At 36.8% G+C, this 22117-nt stretch overlaps 1 protein-coding gene across 1 annotated transcript; it reads right to left on the bottom strand.

Annotated features, from left to right (window-relative positions):
• Nucleotides 1–11912: 11912 nt before the first annotated feature.
• LOC108997910 (protein FAR1-RELATED SEQUENCE 5-like) lies at nucleotides 11913–14144 on the bottom strand. Its single transcript, XM_018974294.2, has one exon. The coding sequence runs from the start codon at nucleotides 14142–14144 to the stop codon at nucleotides 11913–11915; it is 2232 nt and encodes a 743-aa protein (XP_018829839.2).
• Between the last annotated feature and the right edge of the window lie 7973 nt (nucleotides 14145–22117).

The following is a 22117-nucleotide window of genomic DNA, read 5'->3' as shown; positions in this document are numbered from 1 at the left end:
GTCAGCCTATTCCTATCATGCATGTTCTTTGCAAAAGAAAATGTCGAAAGATTACAGTACTCCTTTGATCCCCCAATAAACCTCAGTTCTCAATTTGAGTGATTTCAAATGGGGTACAACTACGACCCAAGGCTTCCAGAATTTTTTGAATGCAATATGAACTCTAATAACACTAGTCGGAAAGTTCAAGCTCCTTCAATGATGGAACATTTTTTGCAACCTCACTCTTTCCATTAACTGAATTATCGGCGCAACATATTCTAGCTCGAATGTATTTGAACCCCCTTAAACTGGGAAAAATGCAACAAAAAGGCATAATAAATGAGCGATCACCACCACATAGAATGATTTTATAATGAGAATAAAGTTTCAAAGAAATTTTTTTCCATGATATATATGTCATTGGGGCCAATCTTTCTATAGAAAAATTATATTTGTAGTCATCAAATGCGAAGTGTTATATATACTAGCATTAGACCTTTCTTTAAGGACTAGGTGGCAATGCTATATGATCTATTTAAAAGCTTTAGTTTTCAAATCAATCCCAAACATCAGTACCAGAAATTAAATAACATATTGTTAATATAAAAATGAGTGTGTTGGCATATTCTTGTAAAAACCTTTGTAAAATTGTGTTGTAACAAGTATTGAAGTGTGTCAAGGTGAAAAGGGAGTCAAGTGAGCTCAACACGACTCGAGCAGAACACAAATAGAAGTTTGGTCGACATGGCTCGACATAACGCTCAAGCAAAACTCAATCCAGAGAGTTCGATCGACATGACTCGACACATCGCTTGAGCGACGCTCAAAACAGAGAGTTTGCTCGACTTGGCTCGACACACCACTCGAGCTATATCAAAACAGAGAGTTCAATCGACATGGTTTGACACAACGCTTGAGCAAAACTCAATCCAGAGAGTTCGGTCAACATGACTCGACACATCGCTTGAGCGACACTCAAAACAAAGAGTTTGCTTGACTTGGCTCGACACACCGCTTGAGCTATATCAAAACAGAGAGTTCAATCGACATGATTTGACACAATGCTCGAGCGAAACTCAATCTAGAGAGTTTGCTCAATCATCGCTTGACATGAGGCTCGAGCGGCTTCAGAAGTACAACGTTGCTCGAGCCAATGTTCAGAAAACCTAATTTTTTCTAGGGTTTAAGCACCTCATTTCTTGGGAGGTATAAATAGAACATTTTGTTCTGCCCTTTGGTAGAGGTGAGAGAGCCAAAAACATAGCCTCCTTGATATGAACCCGTGGGAATGAATTTCCTTGAACCCACAATCAATTTGAAAAGTCTCCAAGAAAGCCAAAATCAAGTCAACGGATGGAGAACCTAGACCCGAAGAGAACTTGTTTCAAGAACCTAGATTATATTAAAATCTAGACCCGTTGAAAAACCCGTCTCAAGAACCCAAATTACAAAAGAGGAACGCCACAAAGGTTGTGATTTACCTTTGATAAGTTCAATAGTTCAATCAGGAAAAAGAGGAGAAAACTCAACTCATAAATAAAATTCAATATTGTCTAACCCCTCAAATGAGGCTACAAAGAGTTTTTAAACCCAAACCTAATCAAAACCCTAGCCAAAATAAAGCCCCTTTTACCCAAAATGACCCTTGATGAACAGTACCGGCTACAGTACGCGCGGCTACAGTAACCCCTACAATAAATTGATGAAACCCTAGTTCCTAAAAAGTAACTTTCCAAATAAGCCATTGGCCAAAATACAAGGCCTTCCTAAAAAACATAGTTCATAAGAAATAAAACATGTGGGCCAAGCATCTTCAAGCCCACTTATTCTAAACTAATAAAATAAATCATTTAACCAAATTGGAAGCCTCCAATAACAATAGGCCATATCTCTAAGTAATGTCTTCCACAGCTTGAATCAAGTGGATCAAAACTGGTTCTTCTTCTTTCAGACCCATCTTGAGTGTTGAGCTCTTGCTGGCTTCATCCCAAGTGGATTGCACCAATCCTTGCATTGCTTCATTGATCTTCTTGGCCCTTGATCTTGTAATTGGCCCATCTGGAACTTGCAAAGGATCTTTAAGAGTAGGCCCACCTTGGTTCCTATCACTCCTTCCAAGAGCACTTGAGAGAGTTTCTCTCCACATTCAAAGTTGAATATCTCTTGAAAATTATATCTCCACCTTATCACACTCAAGATAAAACATAGGTGAGTCCATTGGAGTGGATGTGTTCATTGGTCGGAAGGTTTCCGAAGCTACTATGGATGCAGAGAGCGAGAGGTTCTCATGGGACACTATAGAAAGGTCAAAGTTCATGCACACTACATGCGTGTAGAGATCGAGTTTTATGAATATCTTCCTTAAATGGTATAGATCATAACTTAGTACGAGTTTTATTACAACTGCTACAAAATTCTCAAATTCAGACAATTTGTAAGTTGGTCTCTAATTTACAGATCGATAAGTTATTTATGATTTATTGATAAATACCACATTCATATTATAATTATCAATTTTGGGCACAAAATTCTTAAAATCTACAATACCATAAATGTATCAAATATCGTGAGATTATGAGTCTCAGCAAGTAATCAACCAAGCAACCTAAGAGATAAAAATGCATTAATGCAACCAACAAATATGCGTGCATATGATGAAATATGCATTAGACCCAAAACATCATTTTTTCCTAAAATGAATATTTTCTAACACACACCAAAATCCCAATTTGGCCTAAAAATATATCCATTAAAACATATCCCACCATTATCCCCGAAAATGGATCAAAAATCATTCCATTAAAAATAAATAGCCATTTTTTCAGAAAACGGCCCACATAGAAATCCACCAATTTCTCAGAAAATGGTCCACATATCTATTTATCAAAAATCGCCATTTTCCCAAAAAATAGCCCAAACATAAACGAACCATTTTCCCAGAAAATAGTGATCATAACTATTAAATCATAAACCGCCATTTTTTCGGAAAATTGTCCAACATAATCATTTATCGAACACTGTAGGTGGGAATCACTGGCATGACTCTACCACCATCCCTACTTACCACCATCCCTACCGCGTGCACCGTAGGCGAGAATCACAGGTGGGACTACCACCATCGCTGCTTACCACAGCGTGCATCGTAGGCGGGAATCATAGGTGAGACTCTACCACCTTCCTTGCACCATCCCTGCTTACCACAATCCCTACAGTTCCTTTCCACACAAGGGGTACCTATCAGAGCACTCTAGGCGCGAATCATAGGTGAGACTCTACCACCATCCCTGCTTACCACCATCCCTACAGCTCACGCTGTAGGCGAGAATCGCAGGTAGAACTCTATCATCGTCCCTGCTTACTACCATCCCTACAATCTCTTTTTCCACTCTCTCAAACCATTCAATTCATTCATTTCAAACACACTCAAAATCATCTCTCATATGAAAATACAGTTTTTATTCACAACACATGAGCATGCATGAAATGATGCAACAAATGCCATGATGCCAAACATAACATAAATGCACACTAGCATAATTCAATTAAATGAACAACACATCCTCACATCTAACCGATCCCCTTACTCCTCGGACTCAGTCCAGCACAACCAACCAACCAACCAAGATCATCAGTGATGCTGAAAGTGGCGAAGTAGCGGCGAAGCCGTTGTTTCAAGGGGCTGGCCGTGATTCCAAAACAGGGTAAAAATGGAGGGGAAGCTACGAGGAGAAAATTGTGCCTGAAGAGGAGATGTGTACGTGCGATGGAAAAGGGAGGAGTGGTTGTCGTGGGCTGGGTTTGATGGTTGAGGTTGCTGGGAGGTCGTCGGTGGTGTGGTGAAGAACTGGAGGCGAACAGTGGAGGCACGGTGGTGCGGGAGCAAACTGAAGCCGCGGCTTGAAGCTGTGCGTTGGGGGAGATTGGCAGTGCAGGAGGAGCTGAAAACAGAGGGGGTGGTCTCCGACCGGTAGGGAGGAGAATAGGAGGGGTGGTAACAGCAACGGGCAGTGCAAGGTGGTGGGCTGGGGGAAAACGTATGAAGAGGGAAACAGGGGGAAGGGGTCGCGCGAGAGGCAGGGGAGGAAGAAAGAAAAAGGAAGAAGAAGAAAGAAGAAGAACTAGAGAATAGGGAAAAAAAAAACAAAAAGAGGAAAAAGAAAAAGGAGGGGAAAGAAATGAGATCTAGTCTTTCAACTCGGGTCTTGAAACTGATCCAACGAATAGGATTTAAATGATAACTTAAATTAAAACACAGTAACTAAATAAAATAAAATAGTAAATCCAACAATAAAGTAATTTAAATTAAAGAGCAATTTAAATAATAAACAATAATTAATAACAAGAACAATACATTGAAATAAATTTCACAACTTAAAAAAATCATAAAATAATATAATAAAACTCATATAAATTTTAGATCAAGAGGACTAATAATAAAATAAAATAATAATTATTTAATTAAAATATACATAAATACATGATATCACAAATATGTCTAAACATGTGTATTTCTTTAATAATTTTAAAAAATAATTTTTTATAGATTTTTTTATCATTAAGGGGTTATTTTGAGTTTTTGGGAGATGAGTGTATAATTTTTTATAAAAATTTTAAGTATATCAAGGAAAAGAAGATGTCACTCAATTTTACACACTCCCGAGTGACCAAAAGAGCTGTATTGAGATAATACTCTATCTCGGCTTGGGGCCGTGATACACACGCCTACAAAATAGAGTACAATTCATACAATTTAATGACATGTAATAAACAAAATGTAATTATGTAACAAGCAGTTATTGGATGTAATGTCATAGCAAAGTATGACAACAAACACAATATAATGATACAAATTTCACAGTTTCACATTTTTGCAACCAATGCTTCACCAGTCCTCGTGCAACAATCTCTCACCAACTACAGTTATTATCCGAACGCTTCACATGCCCTTGGCCACTTAACCAATCACAACCATACTGCAACAAAAATCATAGTTTTTCAATATCAGTATTTCAAGGGTCAATCTAGGGTTTTACTTACCAATGCGAAGGAGATTTTTGGATGATCGTTGTGTGTTGAGTCCTAAGCTACTGATTGTGGTGGTTTTTGTCAGGTTGAGAGAAAACAGTGCATGTGTGCGTGCACGTGTCAAGTGGTGCTGTCTGAAGGGGAAAAATATGGTAGTGAAAGTGGCAGGGCATAGTGGCAGTGGCCAATCTAGGTTATGATAGTGGTGTTATAGTGAGGAACGAGATGGAGACAATCTAGTGTGAACAGAGGGTCTAATAGAGAGAAGCTCGCGATGGTTGGTGGCAGCATCAGAAAACCCTAGGAGAGAGAAAAAGCAAAAATCAAAATAGGGTTTTTTACAAGGGTGAGACCCAGAGGTAGTTTGGAGGTGGTGGGTGTTTGGACAACCTTCAGTGAGCACTTGAAGGTGGCAGACCACGGCGGTGCATGACGGAACCCTAGGAAAAAGAAACAGAGTGAGAGGGGGAGAGAGGGTCCAGGAAAGAAAAGTGAGGGATATGTGGGATGAAGGTCGAGATCGAGGAGCCCACCATGGCTAACATTGGACGGCGGGGTGAGTGCGACGGAGGAGTTACGAGAGACAGAGGTAAACGAATTTGAGAAACAAAATAGACAGCGATCGACGTTGATGAGGATGCCGAGTGACGAAAGATTTGAGTGGCTGGTTGTGATCCATGGTAAAGAAGCTTGTTCTTGAGGTCGAATGATGGCGAATGGTGGTTGTAATGCCAAGCCAAAGGGGGAGAAGCGGAGAGAGAGAGAGAGAGAGAGAGAGAGAGAGAGAGAGAGAGAGAGAGAGAGAGAGAGAGAGAGAGAGTTAGCGAGAGAGGGCGAAGAGACTGAAGAGGAAGATGGTCAGAGAAGGGGGTTTCTTTGTAAGGTTGCCTAGATAGTGACAAAATGAGAGATTGAGAGACGAAGAGGTGAGGGACAACGAGGGAGGAAGAGAAGGGGGGCTCAGGGAAGAAGTGGCGTTGGGGAGAAGAAAGGGGAGGAGAGAAAGGAAAAGATGAAAGAAAAAAAAAGTTAGGATTTTAATCCTAGGCCAAACGACACCGTTTTGTAAAGGGGCTAGATTTTGTTTTTCTTCAGCTTGGCCTACTGCACACACATGATCACACCATTTAATAAGGGAAAACTCACTTTTAAAACATACTTGGGCCTCACATATAGGGATCAAATGTACCACCCGAGCCCATCTCCAAGCCCGCTTTCAAAACTTTTTTCTTCCGAGTTTATACGTATGAAAATCCAGATGAGTTTTTTTTAGTAATTTTTTTTTTTATTTAGAGCAAAGGCCCAATTTATTTTACAAGGACCCAACCTCTCATTTATTTATTTTAGTATCTATTTTATTTATTTATTTGGATATATACATGATTGTGGGGGATAATTTTTTTTCAAATTTCGGTTGCCATTCACCACCTATGTCCAACTCTCATGCATGTACGTATCTCTGTCCTCATCCCTAGGGTTTAATTCATATATATGCATGTTTAAATCCCATTCCTCTGGAGAAAACCTACCAATGTCGTTGTGCCCCTGCAAACATAAACCCAAACTGCCCAGCCCCTCTAGAAACTGCTACCACCTTGTTCCCTTTCATAAACAGCAACGCCGCCCCCATCTCGCAGCCCAACAACCCCGGACGGAAACAAACGTGCCGAGATCACCCTGCGCGATAGAAATCGAACCCACAGTCTAAACCTCACCCTTACAACACCGAGACCAACCACTGCATTTTAGTGGTTCCCGTCGCACAGTCTGCTGTGAAACACCTCATCCTCACAGCCAACAACCAGTGCCACCAGAACCAATCCGAAAACAACCTAGTTACTCCAGTCCACAGCCACCAGTCGCACCTCCATAGCCACTTCTCCTCCATGTTTTCAACCCACATGGCAACCCAGTGACGGAAATAACCTTCATCTGTCTAACAATGCCACATATGCTCTTCTAACAACCACCCGTCCAGCAAGCAAACCGAAACCGAGCACTTCCTCCTCCGCAATACAACCCAACCATTGCTAGTGCACCACCGCTGTAAACCAAAAGAAAAGGCCCTTATTTTACTATACCGAGGCAGAGTAATAGCCACCACTTGAACCAGCCACCACCTATCTGGAGAAAGCCACCGCACATCGCCAGCCCCCACCACGTTGTCGCCTCCTGCACAGACGGTGCCGCCGAGCACCTTGCGCAACCCCAAGCCACCCATATCTCTCAGTAGGCCAACTGTCAGTCTCCGTTGTTTCCCTTTATGCCATGTTTTCTCTCTCTTTCTCTCACTACATTCACTCTCCCTCTCCGTGCGTAGCCTCCCAAATCTTCGACGCCACCTCAGCCTCCCAACTTCGTCGCAGGTCCTTCCCCACAGTGAGCATGCCTGCCGCATGGTTAGGTCGGGAAGTGTAAGACTTTAAGCCCTTTCTTTGTTTCTGTATGCTCCCTTAGAGGCCATGCACTTAATATGTTCTATGTATTTACTAAAATGCAGAGTTTTACATTGAGTCTAAACTTTAGTTTTATAAGGGTTTTAATTATATATATATATATATATATATATGTCTATGTATATATATATATATATATCTATACATATATTTGTACTAAATAAATAAAGATATGAAATATATTATTTAGCAAATATATATATTTGCAAAATATGAATTTTAGAAGTATATAGTATGAGTGAAATTGTATTTTAAGCCTTTTAAAAAGAAACTAATTAAATCTTTTTGGTGTTTTAATTAAACAAAATCTTTCTATTTTACTTTAATAATTTTGCTATAATTATGTTAAGAGAATTGTTTAATTTGGAAAAGTATTTTTATGGGCATTGTTGTAGAAATTAAGTGGATATTGATGGATTTGAGAAGCGATGACGTTTTAGAGTTATGAGAGTTTTAGATGTTGAGGAATTAAAATAGGTTAATGTTAGCATTTAGGGTTTTAAGTATCAATATATTTATTCGATGGGATTTAAGAAAGTTAAGCTTGACCATTTTATTGGTGATGATCAGATTTCTGTTGGCACTATTATGAGAAAGATTCATAAAAATTAAGAAGTTTAGGTAAGCGGGGGCATATACTAGCTTGACACAAAAGAAATGAAATGAGGTTAGATTTGAAAATGTGCATATTTGTTTTGCATATGCATAAAAAGGTGTATAACAGAAAGTACTCTGACATGATTAGTGTAGACATGAGCTTATTTTTGTACATTTTATTTCTGAATTGAAAGGGAGCAAATATGAGTCTTTTTGAAAAGCTTTTGTTTTTTATGAAATAAAATGTTCGAATCGTCAATCGTGGCTTTGATTTTTTGTTACCATATTAATTTCACTTCCAAAGGGAACTTTCTTTCTATTTAAGCAAACACTACTCCCTGATACCCATACACCGCCGATTCACCATGAATGCACGCACCAACTTTTCCAGAAAGAAATACCACCCGGCAATGGACTCTCCTCCTCCGCCACCCTAAACTGATCCTCATCGTCCTCAGCCCTTGGAGCAGTACAGGAATTGTAACACCCGGACCCAATCAAGCTCAATTTTTTTTATTTGTTTATTTTTAGTTCATTTTATTTTATTTTTTTTTCTTCACACGTTATTTTTTTTCCTTTTTCCACACGTTAACTTCCCCATATGTTTTATTTTTTTTCTTTCCATCTATACTTCTTATTCACCCATAAGTCTTCCTCTCGTCCACTCCATGCACACACATGACACAGCCTTTCATCCGAGCACACATCTCTCTCGGCTCTCTAGGGTTTTATTTTTTTTGGTCATCCATTCATTTATATATTTGCACGTTCTTCATCCTCAACGAAAACCTAGAGTTGCCGCTTCTTCTTTTTCACTCCTCAGCCTCCATCACCCACTGCACCCACTTGTTGCTACTGCACAATTCATCCACTCTCCACTGTGAACCTCAGTCCAGACCTCCCCATCGTGCCCACTACCCAACCACACGAAGCTGTCGCCTAACGTCCCGTAGCCTCTACTGCAAGCTTCGGTTTCCTATGTTTTTGTATCCGAAAATAGAGCAACGTTCAGCCACCATAAACTGTTGCAATACCCTCCACCAAGAGCCCCACCACATTGTGACCCCACCTCACATAAACCACCACGGTTAACTCTACCGCAAGCCACCCCTCTCACGGAAAACCCAGCTGTTTATTCCCCTGTTTTTAGCTACCCGAAACAGAGGTTCACCCACTGAACCACTGCAACGGACTGCACCAGCCACTCCAAGCGGTCGCCACCAACACGGAAAAGGGCGCTGAACACCCTCAGGCCACCTCAGCCCATAGCACCCCCTCACAGTGAGTACCTCCCTTGGTTACTCCCTCCTTTCTCTTCACCCTCTCTCGCGCTCACCTCTCCCTTTTTTTTTTCTCTCTTGCTCAGCCCAGCTCAACGGCACCTCCACCACATTCCTCTGCACTCCAGTTGCACCACCACAGTTCCTCTAGCCAGATCGTTGCACCTTGCCCCTCCACGCATATTCTCGGTTTAGTTGTAAGTTCCATGCCGCTGCACCTCTTTTCTTTTGTTTTTCATGTTGCTGACTTAAGAGTTGTATATATATATATACATATATATATATGAGTTGCGCTTCAGACCGGATGGGTGCCAAACGTGTATTCACACCGGCCAATAGAAATATGCCACGTAAGCATTCCATAGAAGAGTAAAATAAAATGAAATGCATTGAATCTTGTCAAAAAAATTACTTCTCTCCGTCCCTCTCCCTCTCCCTCCCCCTCCCAGTTCATTTCGAGTCTCGGCCAAACATCACTTCTCTCTCCCTCTCCCTCCTGAATCTAAGTTCATTTCTCAGCCAAACACAAAATCGCCTCTCTCCTTCTCTCTCCCTCTCCCTCCCGAATCTGGGGTGCTAAACACAAAATCACCTCTCTCAACGAAACCCATCTGTGCTCCACTCCACCAAGCCGAAAGCCCCAAAAAAAAAATATCTGCATGTTGAAAGGTAAATAAAATTTGGATCTTGCCTAATGAAGCCAAACTTCTTTCATGTTTGTTTTCTACTCCTTTATAATTGTTTTATTTTTATTTTTTTGTGCTTATTGCTACTACACCATTGATTTCTTTCTTTTACCATTTCTCAACGATGTAGGCGATATTGCCGTTGAATCTCGTCCATTGTTTTCGGTTGCAATGGATTGCTTCCTCCTCCAATTGTTCATATGGTTGCCTCGTATATAGCCATCTTTAGGCAGCTAAAAGTTTCAGTATTTTGTATAGTTTTTTAAAAAGAATTTAAAATGAAAGGTCTTTGAAAATGGTGTTAAATACTAAAATAGTTTTTTTATATTCTTTTATTTTTAGTTTCTAATTTTAATTTTTTTTTGTGGCCTGATTATATTTCTCCAAGGCTTGCTCTAGGAATGTTTCGGGCAAGGCTTGTCTGGTTTGAAGCCTAATGTTAATGCCAAATTCAAAATAGCACAAACAAATTATGGAGTTACTAATTGATTAACTATTTCATATAAAATTTGTGACTGATTGAGAGTTGTAGAAGTATAATTTCTGGCAATAATCCAGATTACAACATGATGTCATGAGATAAGCATATATCCAGATTACTCATTAGGACTGCAAAATGTGAAATGTTATTATTGCCGTTTTGGTACTCGATGTTTTAGCTATTTGATTTTGCAATCTTTGATGCAGTGTTTCATTTTTTTTCTTTTTTTTTTTTGCAGCAATATGGAAAGTAGTGGAGATACCATATCTAGCTTACGGTCTATGAGGGCAAGAGAGACGAAGTGATCTCGGGACAAAGACCTCTATGTTATTATGGCATTCCCTCCAAAATGCGGACGTCGGATAATCCAAAAAGTATTGGACGACCATTGTATTTATTGCGTTATTGCTTAGTTGTAAATTTTATGAGCATTTGTGCTCTGTAAATCATTTAATGCTACATTAAGATGTACTTGACTTATCGGAACAAGTTGTGTTTATTTTCAAGATCAGTTTTTGTAAAAGACTATTTGAATATTATATGATGAATGGAGATGAGGTTTCGTATGCAAATTGGCCTCACGAATTTTTTCACTTTACTCTAATGTTTTGTCTTGCTTCTTTGTCGGTTTCTCTCTAAGGAAGTCATGATCTAGCACATTAATGTATATATATTTTGAGTCACACGTAAACTTCAATATTATTATATTCATCCTGCATGGCATCATGTGATTTTAGAGCCTATCGATGGAAAAACTAAAACATCTAGCTAGTAAAAAGAGTGGAAACTAGCACCGGCCTACAAATAATTACAACAATCCAGATTACAGCAATCCAACAGCCTATTTATAAGCTCTACAAACTGAATGAATCCCAAAATTTGCAGAAATTTAGATATGAAGAAACAGAAGTACAAGAAGCAGTTTCCAAAGGAAGAAATGAAAGCACAAATCATATTCCTATTTCAATTTACTCCATATACATATTTTAGGGTCAGTTTTTCTACTGAAAACAAGAAAATCAAAAGTATGATGCCCACAAAACTTGTATAATGGCTACAAAAAATCAGCTGCCCGATAATTAATCTTCTTGTGAAAACTGAAAATTCCAAGATGCTCCATACTCTTCATTTTCTGACATTTGTGGGAATTGCATATTCCTACAAACCAAGAACAATTTCACAAAGGTGTGACAATAAGTGATCAAATCAAACATTTAAATATAAAATAAATAAGATAAGATTAGTATTTGTACATATTAAATGTTGTTGACATAGAGGCCAGGTTTGAAGGTAATATATTTGAACTTGGCTCGCCCATATTCCTATAAAAAAATATTTTATCAAGTTAAAAGGTCATACAAGTAACATACGACATAATTAGAAACATAATAAAATATGTCGGCAATTACCTATGTGAAGGACAGTTGGTTCTAGCATGACCTTCTTGTTTACAAATGCTACATCGTCGCTTCTTCATTGGTGCATTTTCCTTTGGGTTCTTGTGTCGTAATGATTTGGGCCTTCCTATAGATACAATGATTGGAGGATCTTGCAATGAAAAGTTTGAGACTATTTTGCTCTGGACTGGATGTCCCTCCCTGTTACCACCATCATCATCCTCATTCATCAAGAGAAGCTCTTGATGAATAGTCTCTATTCCCTTACAAGCATGCTCATATTTCTTAATAGATAGTGACCCCATCTCGGCAACTATATAAAACTGTCTCATCAAACGATGTTTCAAGACTAATGCAGTTGGGACAGTCTCCAATGGCTCCTCATCGACACATATCCTATCTACCATGCGACTCTTTGCATTGATCGTCCACCTCTCTAACACATATGATTGCACAAGGTCCAAACAATCTTTTTTTGTCAAAACTTGTAGGATGTGCCGGCATAGGAAGCCAATAAATTCAAATTTACAACATGTGCAAGAAACAACATTTTTCTCCATCCCAAGTGCTACTTCATATATCGGTTTTTCATACCCATTAATGCCCACTAAATAAATTTTTCGTCCATCTTCCTCACGTATTTTGCGTGCCTTGAACCATTGGCTATTAAATAACTCATCTTGGAAGATCAAAAAGGATTTTCTCGTGTAGAGCTTGGCCACTTCCTCTTCAATACTACTGGAAGTTTTCAAAATAGGCCTCGATGTTTTTGTCTTCACACCTTTCTCTTTCTCACTTAAATAACGGGCATTCAAAGCTTTATCATATTGATGGACGAAGTCACTTACCATCGTACTTGAACGAACATAGTCTTTACAAAACTTATTTATACTCTCACTTCGTTGAGTTGTGGACATTCCAGCGCAAAATGTTGATCTCAAATAAGCAGGCACCCACTTTTCTCTCTTAACATAAATAGTTTGCAACCAACTATTTTCTTCTAACTTGTACTTCAAACACATTTCAGTCCACTCCAACTCAAACTCCTCAATAGTTAATGTCTCATGAATGCAGCGGTTAAAATCATATTTAAATTGTGCATATCTATTATAAACATGGGCTAAATGTTCAGGAACTTTTTGTAGAATATGCCATAAACACAATTTGTGAGTTGTATTGGGCAATACATTCGCGATGGCCTTAGCCATTGACTTGTCATCATCAATTATTATTGTAGAGGGAGCACGACCAAGCATCGCTTCTAACCATGTTTTTAATAACCATGTGTAAGACTCAGCTGTCTCATTTATCAATAACGCACATCCAAACATGATAGATTGATGATGATGGTTAACTCCAGTGAATGGAACAAATGGCATTTTGTAGCGATTTGTTAGGTACGTAGCGTCAAACGTAACAACATCGCCAAAATATTGATATGCGGCTCTTGATCTCGCATCTGCCCAAAAGCAATTTCCCATCGATCCATCTGCATCAACTTGGATCGAATATACAAACCCTGGATTATTACGTTCGCTTTCCAAAAAGTATTCATATAACTTTTGTGCGTCTCCCTCATCAAGAAGTTGCTTCCTTCGATTGCCCAAATAATTCTGAATGTCCTTAGCAATGCAACCAACATTATAATCACCACCCGACTCCTTACTCAACACAGACATTATTTTCCATGTTGGTATCCCCAACTCATTTAGTGTGTCTATTAAATTTTTTTGCGCTGGTGTCACCCGTCTATGCCCACGAAGTAAACTTGTACTCCTAGGTGTCAACAACTCATGATTATGTTGGGGTACAAATTTTGACACAACCCATTTGTCTCTATTCTTCTTTATTGTCATCATTGTCTTGCACCCACACTTTGTTTCCGGAGCCTCGGGTCTTGCTCTCTCTTTAAGTTTAGAATGATTCTGACGAAATCCTTCTCTTGAACACACATACTCTACACCAATTAATGATTTGTCTATGCCTGACAACCAAGTGTGATTTGTTCGAATGCTAAAACCAGTTCGTCTGGAGAAGGCTTTATAGCAACTTAGTGCATCCTCTACGTCATCAAACTCTAGCCCCACATACGGCTCCACATATGAAGATGACATTGTATGGCCTTCTTTGGGCATGTTCTTGTTTTGTTCAACTTGACCATCCTCTACAATCATCTCAACTTCATCGGCGCTAGAATTATCACTGTCTACAATCTCAACATGATCTCTTGATGTACTCATCATTACATGATCTCTTGATGTACTCATCATTCACTCAGCCTTTATATATCAAACATTAGAATCAAACATTAAAAAAAATGAAATTATGTCAGATTAGAAACAAAAGAACCATTCCAAAACAGTGCTGGAGCATCACATTTAGAAAACATGGCCAACCAACACAACCACAAAATTTTTAAAAAATCGAGACCACTATATTGAAGCAGACTCAACACTTTTTTTTTTTAATGCAAACTATTTACTGCAGCTTTTGATTGCTCCCAAGTGTAAACTCCAAACAAACACCCAGATTTTCTAAATTGACAATTCTACTACACTTAACTCAACAAAATAGAAAGCAGTTAATCATACAATTTCATAAGCTAGTCAACATTATAAAATGCAGCATTATATACAATAAAGGACAAAACATTAATATGAAGAATTGCTCTGGAGGTAATATAAGGTGCTGGTCAGTTGGATTGACACGCTATAGTTAAAAGGAGCATTAATTCACCCTAAAGATGCATACAAGATCTTTCTTCCACTTTGATTGAACATAGTGTAAGACCCAGATAAGACCCAACATCAAAAGCATAGTCTTTAAAAAATTGAAATTAGAAACTAAAAATAAAAGAATATCAAAAAACTATTTTAGTATTTTACACCATTTTCAAATACTGAAAAACTCATTTATTGAAAAACTTTTGCATAGAAACAAAAAAATAATAATTAAACTAAGAAAAATTTTACCATAATTTAAAATAAAGTGCCCTTCGTAAAAGCTTTATTCAAATTCTCTGTAAACAACCTTTCATTTTAAATTCTAAATTCCTTTTAAAAAACTATACAAAATACTAAAACTTTTAACTGCCTAAAGATGGCTAAATACGAGCCAATCATATGAACAGTTAGAGGAAGAAGCAATCCATTGCAACCGAAAAGGATGGACGAGATTCTACGGCAACGTCATTGACGATGTAGCAGCAATAAGCAAAAAAATAAAAAAAAAACAATTACAAAGGAATAGAAAACAAACACGAAAGAAGATTGGCTTCATTAGGCAAGATTATTGAAGGAAAACAAATTTTATTTACCTTTTAACCTGAAGATTATTTTTTGGGGCTTTCGGCGTGGTGGAGTGAAGAGCAGATAGGGCTCAAGAAGGCTGGCTCCGTCGCACAGATGGGTTCCGTCGTACCAATGGGTTCTGTCAAGAGGGAGAGAGAGAGAGATGATTTTGTGTTTGGTTAAGAACTCAGAACTCAAAATCGGGAGTGAGAGGGAGAGGGAGAGGGATCCAGTGTATTTCACTTCATATTACTCTCTCATGAAATGCCTATGTGGTATATTCTTATTGGCTGGTGCAAATAGACGTTTGGCACCCATCCGGCCTGAAGGTTTTTCCTATATATATATATTTATGGGTAAGTCTGTAACCTAATAGAATAGGAGTAATAACTGTTATGCCCTCTGATCATGTTTTCAAATGATGAAAAATTTCGAAAGCTATTGCATAGTTGATCTAATAAATAAATAAATTTACATTATTATCTTTGAGTTACAAGTTTTATTATTGTGTTTTAAACCTTTAATAAGTATTTGTAAACTTTAAAATTTTTCATGTTTACAGAAATGATTTTGATAAGTTGATTTTTGTAAGAGACTGATATTTTAACGGAATATTTATCTTGTAAATACTGATGAATTTTTTTGAAGTGATTGGTAAGTACAAAATCTTATTTTGAATCCTTTCAAAAGAATATTTTTGATTTAAACAAAAGTATGATTATCTATTTATAATGACTTTGATATAGTTATGTTATTTTAGTTTTATAAATTATAGTAAGATCTCAATCGTAAATAAGTTAGAATTTAATGTTTTAGTCGAAGTTATTATGTTGGATATTGATGAGTTTAGAAAGCGGTGTTGGTATTTTAGGAATAATGAGAATTTTGGATTTGAGGATTTAAATAGGTTATTATAGAAGCTTAGGATTAAATATTGAAATACGTAATTAATTGAAAATTTACGAAAATTACGTGATTATTTTATAGGTGATGAATAATTATTGTTCGACATTTTTTGAGGAATTTTGAAAAAAGCTAAGAAGTTTAGGTAAGCAGAGGTTCCTATGCTAGACTTTGTATTAAAATAATATGAGTTGAGGTTATTTTTGGAAAATATACATATTTGATTTTGAAAAGAAATTTGAACTACCTCAGTTATTTGTTCTGCATTACTCATGAGATTCTGTTTAAGAAGAAATTATTTTTTGTCATGACTGGTGTAGACATGAGCTTATTTTTGACATTCTATTTCTGAACTTTGAAAAGAGAGCGAATATGAAATTTTGTGCATAAATTATGTTGTGATATGATTTTGTTCTATTTTGAAGATTTTCTGTACTCTGATATGATCTGATGTGATTTCTGAAAACCTCTGACATAACATTCTAAACTGTGGCCTCTGTTCGGGTTGGTACCAACTTTTTTGTTTCTGGTGCACCCACTTTGGAAACAAAGTGGTTTTCTACGTGGTCTTTCCTATGTGCACACTCGGGGCTCCGAGAATGATAAGGGGAATATTCACATTCTATTTCTGTTCGGTTAGCTACCAGGGTTTGCACAACTCTACCACGAGGGTTAAACATGGTATTTGTTTTAATATGATAAGATAAGATGTGATGTTTTAGTTTATACTATGCCAAAGAGATTTTGATTATGAATATTTTTTAACTTTCGTTCTGATATTTTTGATAACATGCTCTGACGCTGCATTTTGAAAATAATATTCTGATTCTATATTCTGAAAGAAAATATTTTGTTCTGCATTCTGAACTCTATAAATGCTCATATTTACACACTAGTAGTATATGTCATCTGCTTACTGAGTTGTTGATAACTCACTTCTTATCTCCAAATATTTTTTCAGATAATTTTGATGGTCCAGCTAGAGAACAAGAGTAGAAAATTTTAGCAAGGTGTAATGATCATAGTGGAATAAGTGTCTGAGGGTACAAACGCTTATTTGAGAGTTGTAGTAGTAAATTGAGTTATTTTTGGTTATTTTGATTTGATGAATTAAGGATATTTTTGAGCTTTTGAAGAATTTTTAATTTATGTTATTGAGAATTTCTTTATTGTCCTTATGAAGGAACATAGATTTTTGGGTTGAGTAAATGAATTGATATTTTTTGAAAGTTTATGGATTTCATAGTTGTGTTATTGAAGTTGATATTAAGTATTAAGAGCTAACTCTCCGGACCTTTGGGATCGGGGCGTTACAGGAATTGGCTGGATCTCCCCCTGGAAGTGACGGAGTCGATTCTCAAAAGGCTTTCCTTCATTGAGATCCTAGCCAGCGCACAAAAGGTGTGCTTGCTCTGGCGTAACATCTACATGAATCCTTCCATGTGAGGCGCCCTCAACATGGGCCACCTATGGTACTTCTCTGGTTCCTGGGATTTCATGATGCCCTATGATATCAAGAAGATGTGTCGCCACACTGTCGATCTCAGTTGCGGCCAGTTGGTGGGAATCGAAGTCGGCACCTTTTGTGATGGGAATCTCCTCAAGTACATTATAACTGAGCGGTATTATAATTTCATTTTCATCTTTTTCATTATGCATGTTTTAATTCATATGTTATTTAATTTCTGATACTATTGTTTGGGATTGATTTGAAAACTCAAGCTTTTGAGTTATATTTATAATGATGCTGATGGCTTTTGTTAATGGCTTGATCCAGTGCGTGCTTGCATGCGGAAAGTATTGTGCATTGTTGATTAATTAAATTAGGTCATTATTTGGTGTTTTGACATTACTCCTCATTGCACATTGTGCTTCATCTAATTTCTTGGATTTTTTTTTTTTTTTTGTGCATATTATAAAATAGATATAGCATTGCCACCCAATCCTTAAAGAAATGTGTAATGCTCGTAGAGATATATATATATATATATATGACACTTGCATGCCCACCCTATAACAATAAATATAATTTTTCTATAGCCCCAATGACATATATACATGTCACTGAAAAAATTTTCTTTGATACTTTATTCTCTTTATAAAATTACATTCTATGTGGTGGTGATCGCTCATTTATTATGCCTTTTTGTTTCATTTTTACCATTATAGGGGCCTCAAATACCTTCGAGCTAAAATAAGTTGCTCCCGTATTTCATATAACGTATGGAGGGAGGTTGCTAAAAATGTTCCATTAGTGGAGGAGCTTGAACTTTCTTACTTGTCGTATAGTATGTATGAATGACGAATGCATGAATGAAAACCTATGTTGTTATATTTTAACTATATGAAGTAAAGTTTACGAGTCATCGACTCATTTTAATTTTTATGCATGCCCCTCCCCCCACAGGAACCGAAAGAAGTACGCATTAGGACGGACACGACCCATGGGAAAGAGCACGGAAGTCTAGGCATGAGGGTTTAAATGTATGAGAGCCATTTTTATTATTAAAATTGATGTTTTTTGCTGTAAACCTCTTTTATTCTAAAATCACATTTTATTTTATAACGTAGAGTCTTGCACCCTGGGTATAAAAGTAAAAAGTTAAAAATCGAATGGTAATTCCCGTCGTCTTTTCCAAATTCATTTTATAAAAAGTCCCACCACAAGGACGGGTGTTACAGGATAAGCAATACTTTCATGCATAAACATTTAAAAAATAACTATGCTTTCATGTATAAACATTTTAAGAAAAAATCATACTTTCATATTTCACTTTCTTTGGCTGGTACACACTATTACGCCCCGTGTGTTGGGGTTAGCGGTCTTTCTTTGGACCTGGATTCTGCCCAGGGCCACAGGTTTGGAATCTCTTTCAATCAGGGGCAACACTGGGTGCACTACCAGTATTACTTACCCGGCATTGCAATCTGCACATTCCTTTGGTACCATTTTCATTCATATGGCCATTACGTAATTTCATACAATAAGACATTCATTCATTCAGTCATTTCTTTCATTTATTTCAATTATTTTCATTTAACAGTTCATTCATGAAAAACGTCATTTAAAAGCATGAACTTAAACATCATCTTTTCATTTAACAGTGCATTCATGAAAAAACATCATTTTAAAAGCATGAGCAAGAACATCATTTCTTTACGGCATCTATAAAGCGTCAGTTCATAGGGACAATGTAACATTAGTTCATAGGGACATCTTAAAACGTTTTCTTCGCATCATTTAAAGTATCAGTTCATAGGGACATTTTAAAACACTTTCTTCACGTCATTGAAAGCATCACTTAAAGCATAAGTCATGAGACATTTATTTCCTTTCCTTTGAAATTAAAACATTTTCATCATCTTTCTTACTCTGATGCACATGCATTTTTATGAAAAAGATACATTTTCATGCTATACTACATATAGGAATAATCAATAAGTTTATTGAGAGAGCACATATGGAAATCTCATGACTTAGAACCTACGTGTATGCATTACCTTATACATATACACACAATTATGATCGATAGGGTGCTTAACAAGGGCTATCAAGAAAGGGCTTGTACATACTATATACATTTACTCTTTCTTTAGAAGAACATTTGAAAAGAGAGAGAGACATTCTTTCATAAAGAGAACTTGGTGTAAAAAGCATGGTCATAGCTACTTACCTGCGAGCTTTACGTGAGTTCCTTTGAACTTGAAAATAAACTCATATTCAATGAAATGGAATAAACACATTAATATCAATCTTACTTTAAGCTTTACTAACTGACACCCTTACACGCTCACTTTAATTCCAATTTAGAATTAAAGTATTTTTCTTAATCCATTCTCACTTAATGAGCATTATCTACAATGTATAACCTTAACCCATTTAGCTACCCACCATACATGGCACTAAGCCAAAACATTAAAATCTTCATTCCAAATATTTTAAACAAACTCATGAAAGTAAATAGCATGCTTGCTGTCCCTTTAAAGGCCATTGTTTTCTATATGAAGGATAGGTAGAAATCATAGGTTAGAAATATATAAATAGTAGGGATTTATTTAAGAATGGAAGGGAACAAGAAGTGCTACAAATTTGAAACTTTCATTCAAGAGGGCATTTGATAGCTTTGTAACATCATATGGAAGGTAAATCCAACCCAAGGGTTAATGCTCACAAGAGGGTTGGCCCCAAAACAGAATGCATAGCAGAAACATTCTGCAACACTTGGACAGCTAATAACCTTAATACATCCATACTTTTAAACATTCCTCACTTAAGCAAAAATCTCAACTACATATTTAAACAATACTAGAGTTGTAGAAAACTTAAAAAAATCATCACATTTTTTGGAAAACATAGCATAAATAATGGGTACAACACTAGGCAACTCAAAATTCTCAAAACAAGCTTACTAGCTTAATTAAAATTCTTAGTGGCTTACTTAGACCATAAACCTTGAGGAAAAGTATGTCTAAAATTATAACCCTCAACTCTATTAATTTAACACATAAAGACAAGACTTATCATAATTAAAACATGGCTTAAACTTGAGAAAATACAAGATAAGACTACAACAAAAATGCCATGCAAAACACACGGCTGAGAACAAAAACAGAGTAGAGCATAACACATATGGGTTATCATTTTGCTACTCGGTTACCACCCAATTAGAATAGATATTAAAGTAGACAAATGAGAAATCAGTCTAAAAACTACCATACAACAATCGGCCAACAAAGAAAATTCAAAAACCCCAAAACCAAAACATCAACAATCATCAAAAGAAAAACCCATTTGATTAACCATGGCCAAGTTCAAAATACACAAAGGTGAAAGATTAAGGATACTCTTACCTTACTATTTTCCTCTTGAGAAGGAGGAACGATGGATACTTGGGTTGAGATTGGAAGAAGAATGGAGTGAGAGAGAATGGGACGTAGACGCACGGGTGAGGGCTTGATGAATTTTCTCTTTGTTTGCCTTAGAACCGACGGGTGCAAGGAGGAAAAAGAATTTTAGTGGCTTGTATGAGAAGCTTAGAGGTGAAAGGAGCTTAATGGCTTGTCTTAGAAGCCTACGGGTGAAAAGGGAAAAAGGGTTTAATTGTTTTTATCAAACCTTATCACATAAGCTTGGAAGATGGATGGTGGAGATCTGTCCACCTTAAGGATACTTTTCACCTACCAATCTAATAGTAGAGAATAATTGGGTCATTTCCTTAATGAAAAAAATTAAAGGGTTTTAGGGAAAATATTTCAAAGTCTTAAAAATAATACCATTGATTTATTTTAATAAATCATATTTAAAAATAAAAAATAAAGCATACTCATCTTAAAATAAAATAATTAAAAGTAATAAAAATATCTATCTCAAAATATTTAACTTAAAAAATTAATAAAATGACGTAAGGACCCATATAGTAGGACTCGAATATTACAATTCCCGAGTTTTTTGTTGAGAGTTTAATTTATTTTTATTAAGGTATTTCTTTAGTGTCCATGTGGAGGAACATGAATATTTGTGGTAAACAAATAACTTAATATTATAATGGAGTCTCTGGAGTATATATAATTGTGTTATTGGAGATGATTTTAGGTAACATAAGTTAACTCTCTGGACCTCCGGAATCGGGGCGTTACAGAACGTTACAGAAGAAGTTAAAGGAGAAGTCGAAGTCTTGAAGAAGTCCGGAAGCCCCATTTTCTCGTCCGATCTGATCCCTTTTTATCCTGGCCTTGGGCATAGTGAGAGATGACAGCTTTATTCCACTCATTACCTCTTCCTCTTTTTTCTCTTCTTTTCCGTTACTTCAATCTTGTCCCTTTGACATATTCTTTTCCTTTATCTTCTTCTTGTCTCCTTTTTTTTTCTTCTTCCTTTTTCCTTCTGTTGTCCTCTAGTGGAGGCCTTTTAATGGGCTGAACTTGATTTATCTGGACTTGTGATATTTTATCCCCTTCAACAATATTGATCAAATTGGAATTCGATTATCCTCTTGCACCAATCACTAATATATATTGAG

Source organism: Juglans regia, chromosome 4, assembly GCF_001411555.2.
Source record: "Juglans regia cultivar Chandler chromosome 4, Walnut 2.0, whole genome shotgun sequence".
Taxonomy (NCBI): Eukaryota; Viridiplantae; Streptophyta; class Magnoliopsida; order Fagales; family Juglandaceae; genus Juglans; species Juglans regia.
This window is presented reverse-complemented; position numbering and strand designations above follow the sequence as displayed.

Excerpts from the sequence above, each read along its gene's own strand:
- LOC108997910 (XM_018974294.2), bottom strand. The coding sequence starts at position 14,144 with ATGAGTACATCAAGAGATCATGTTGAGATTGTAGACAGTGATAATTCT.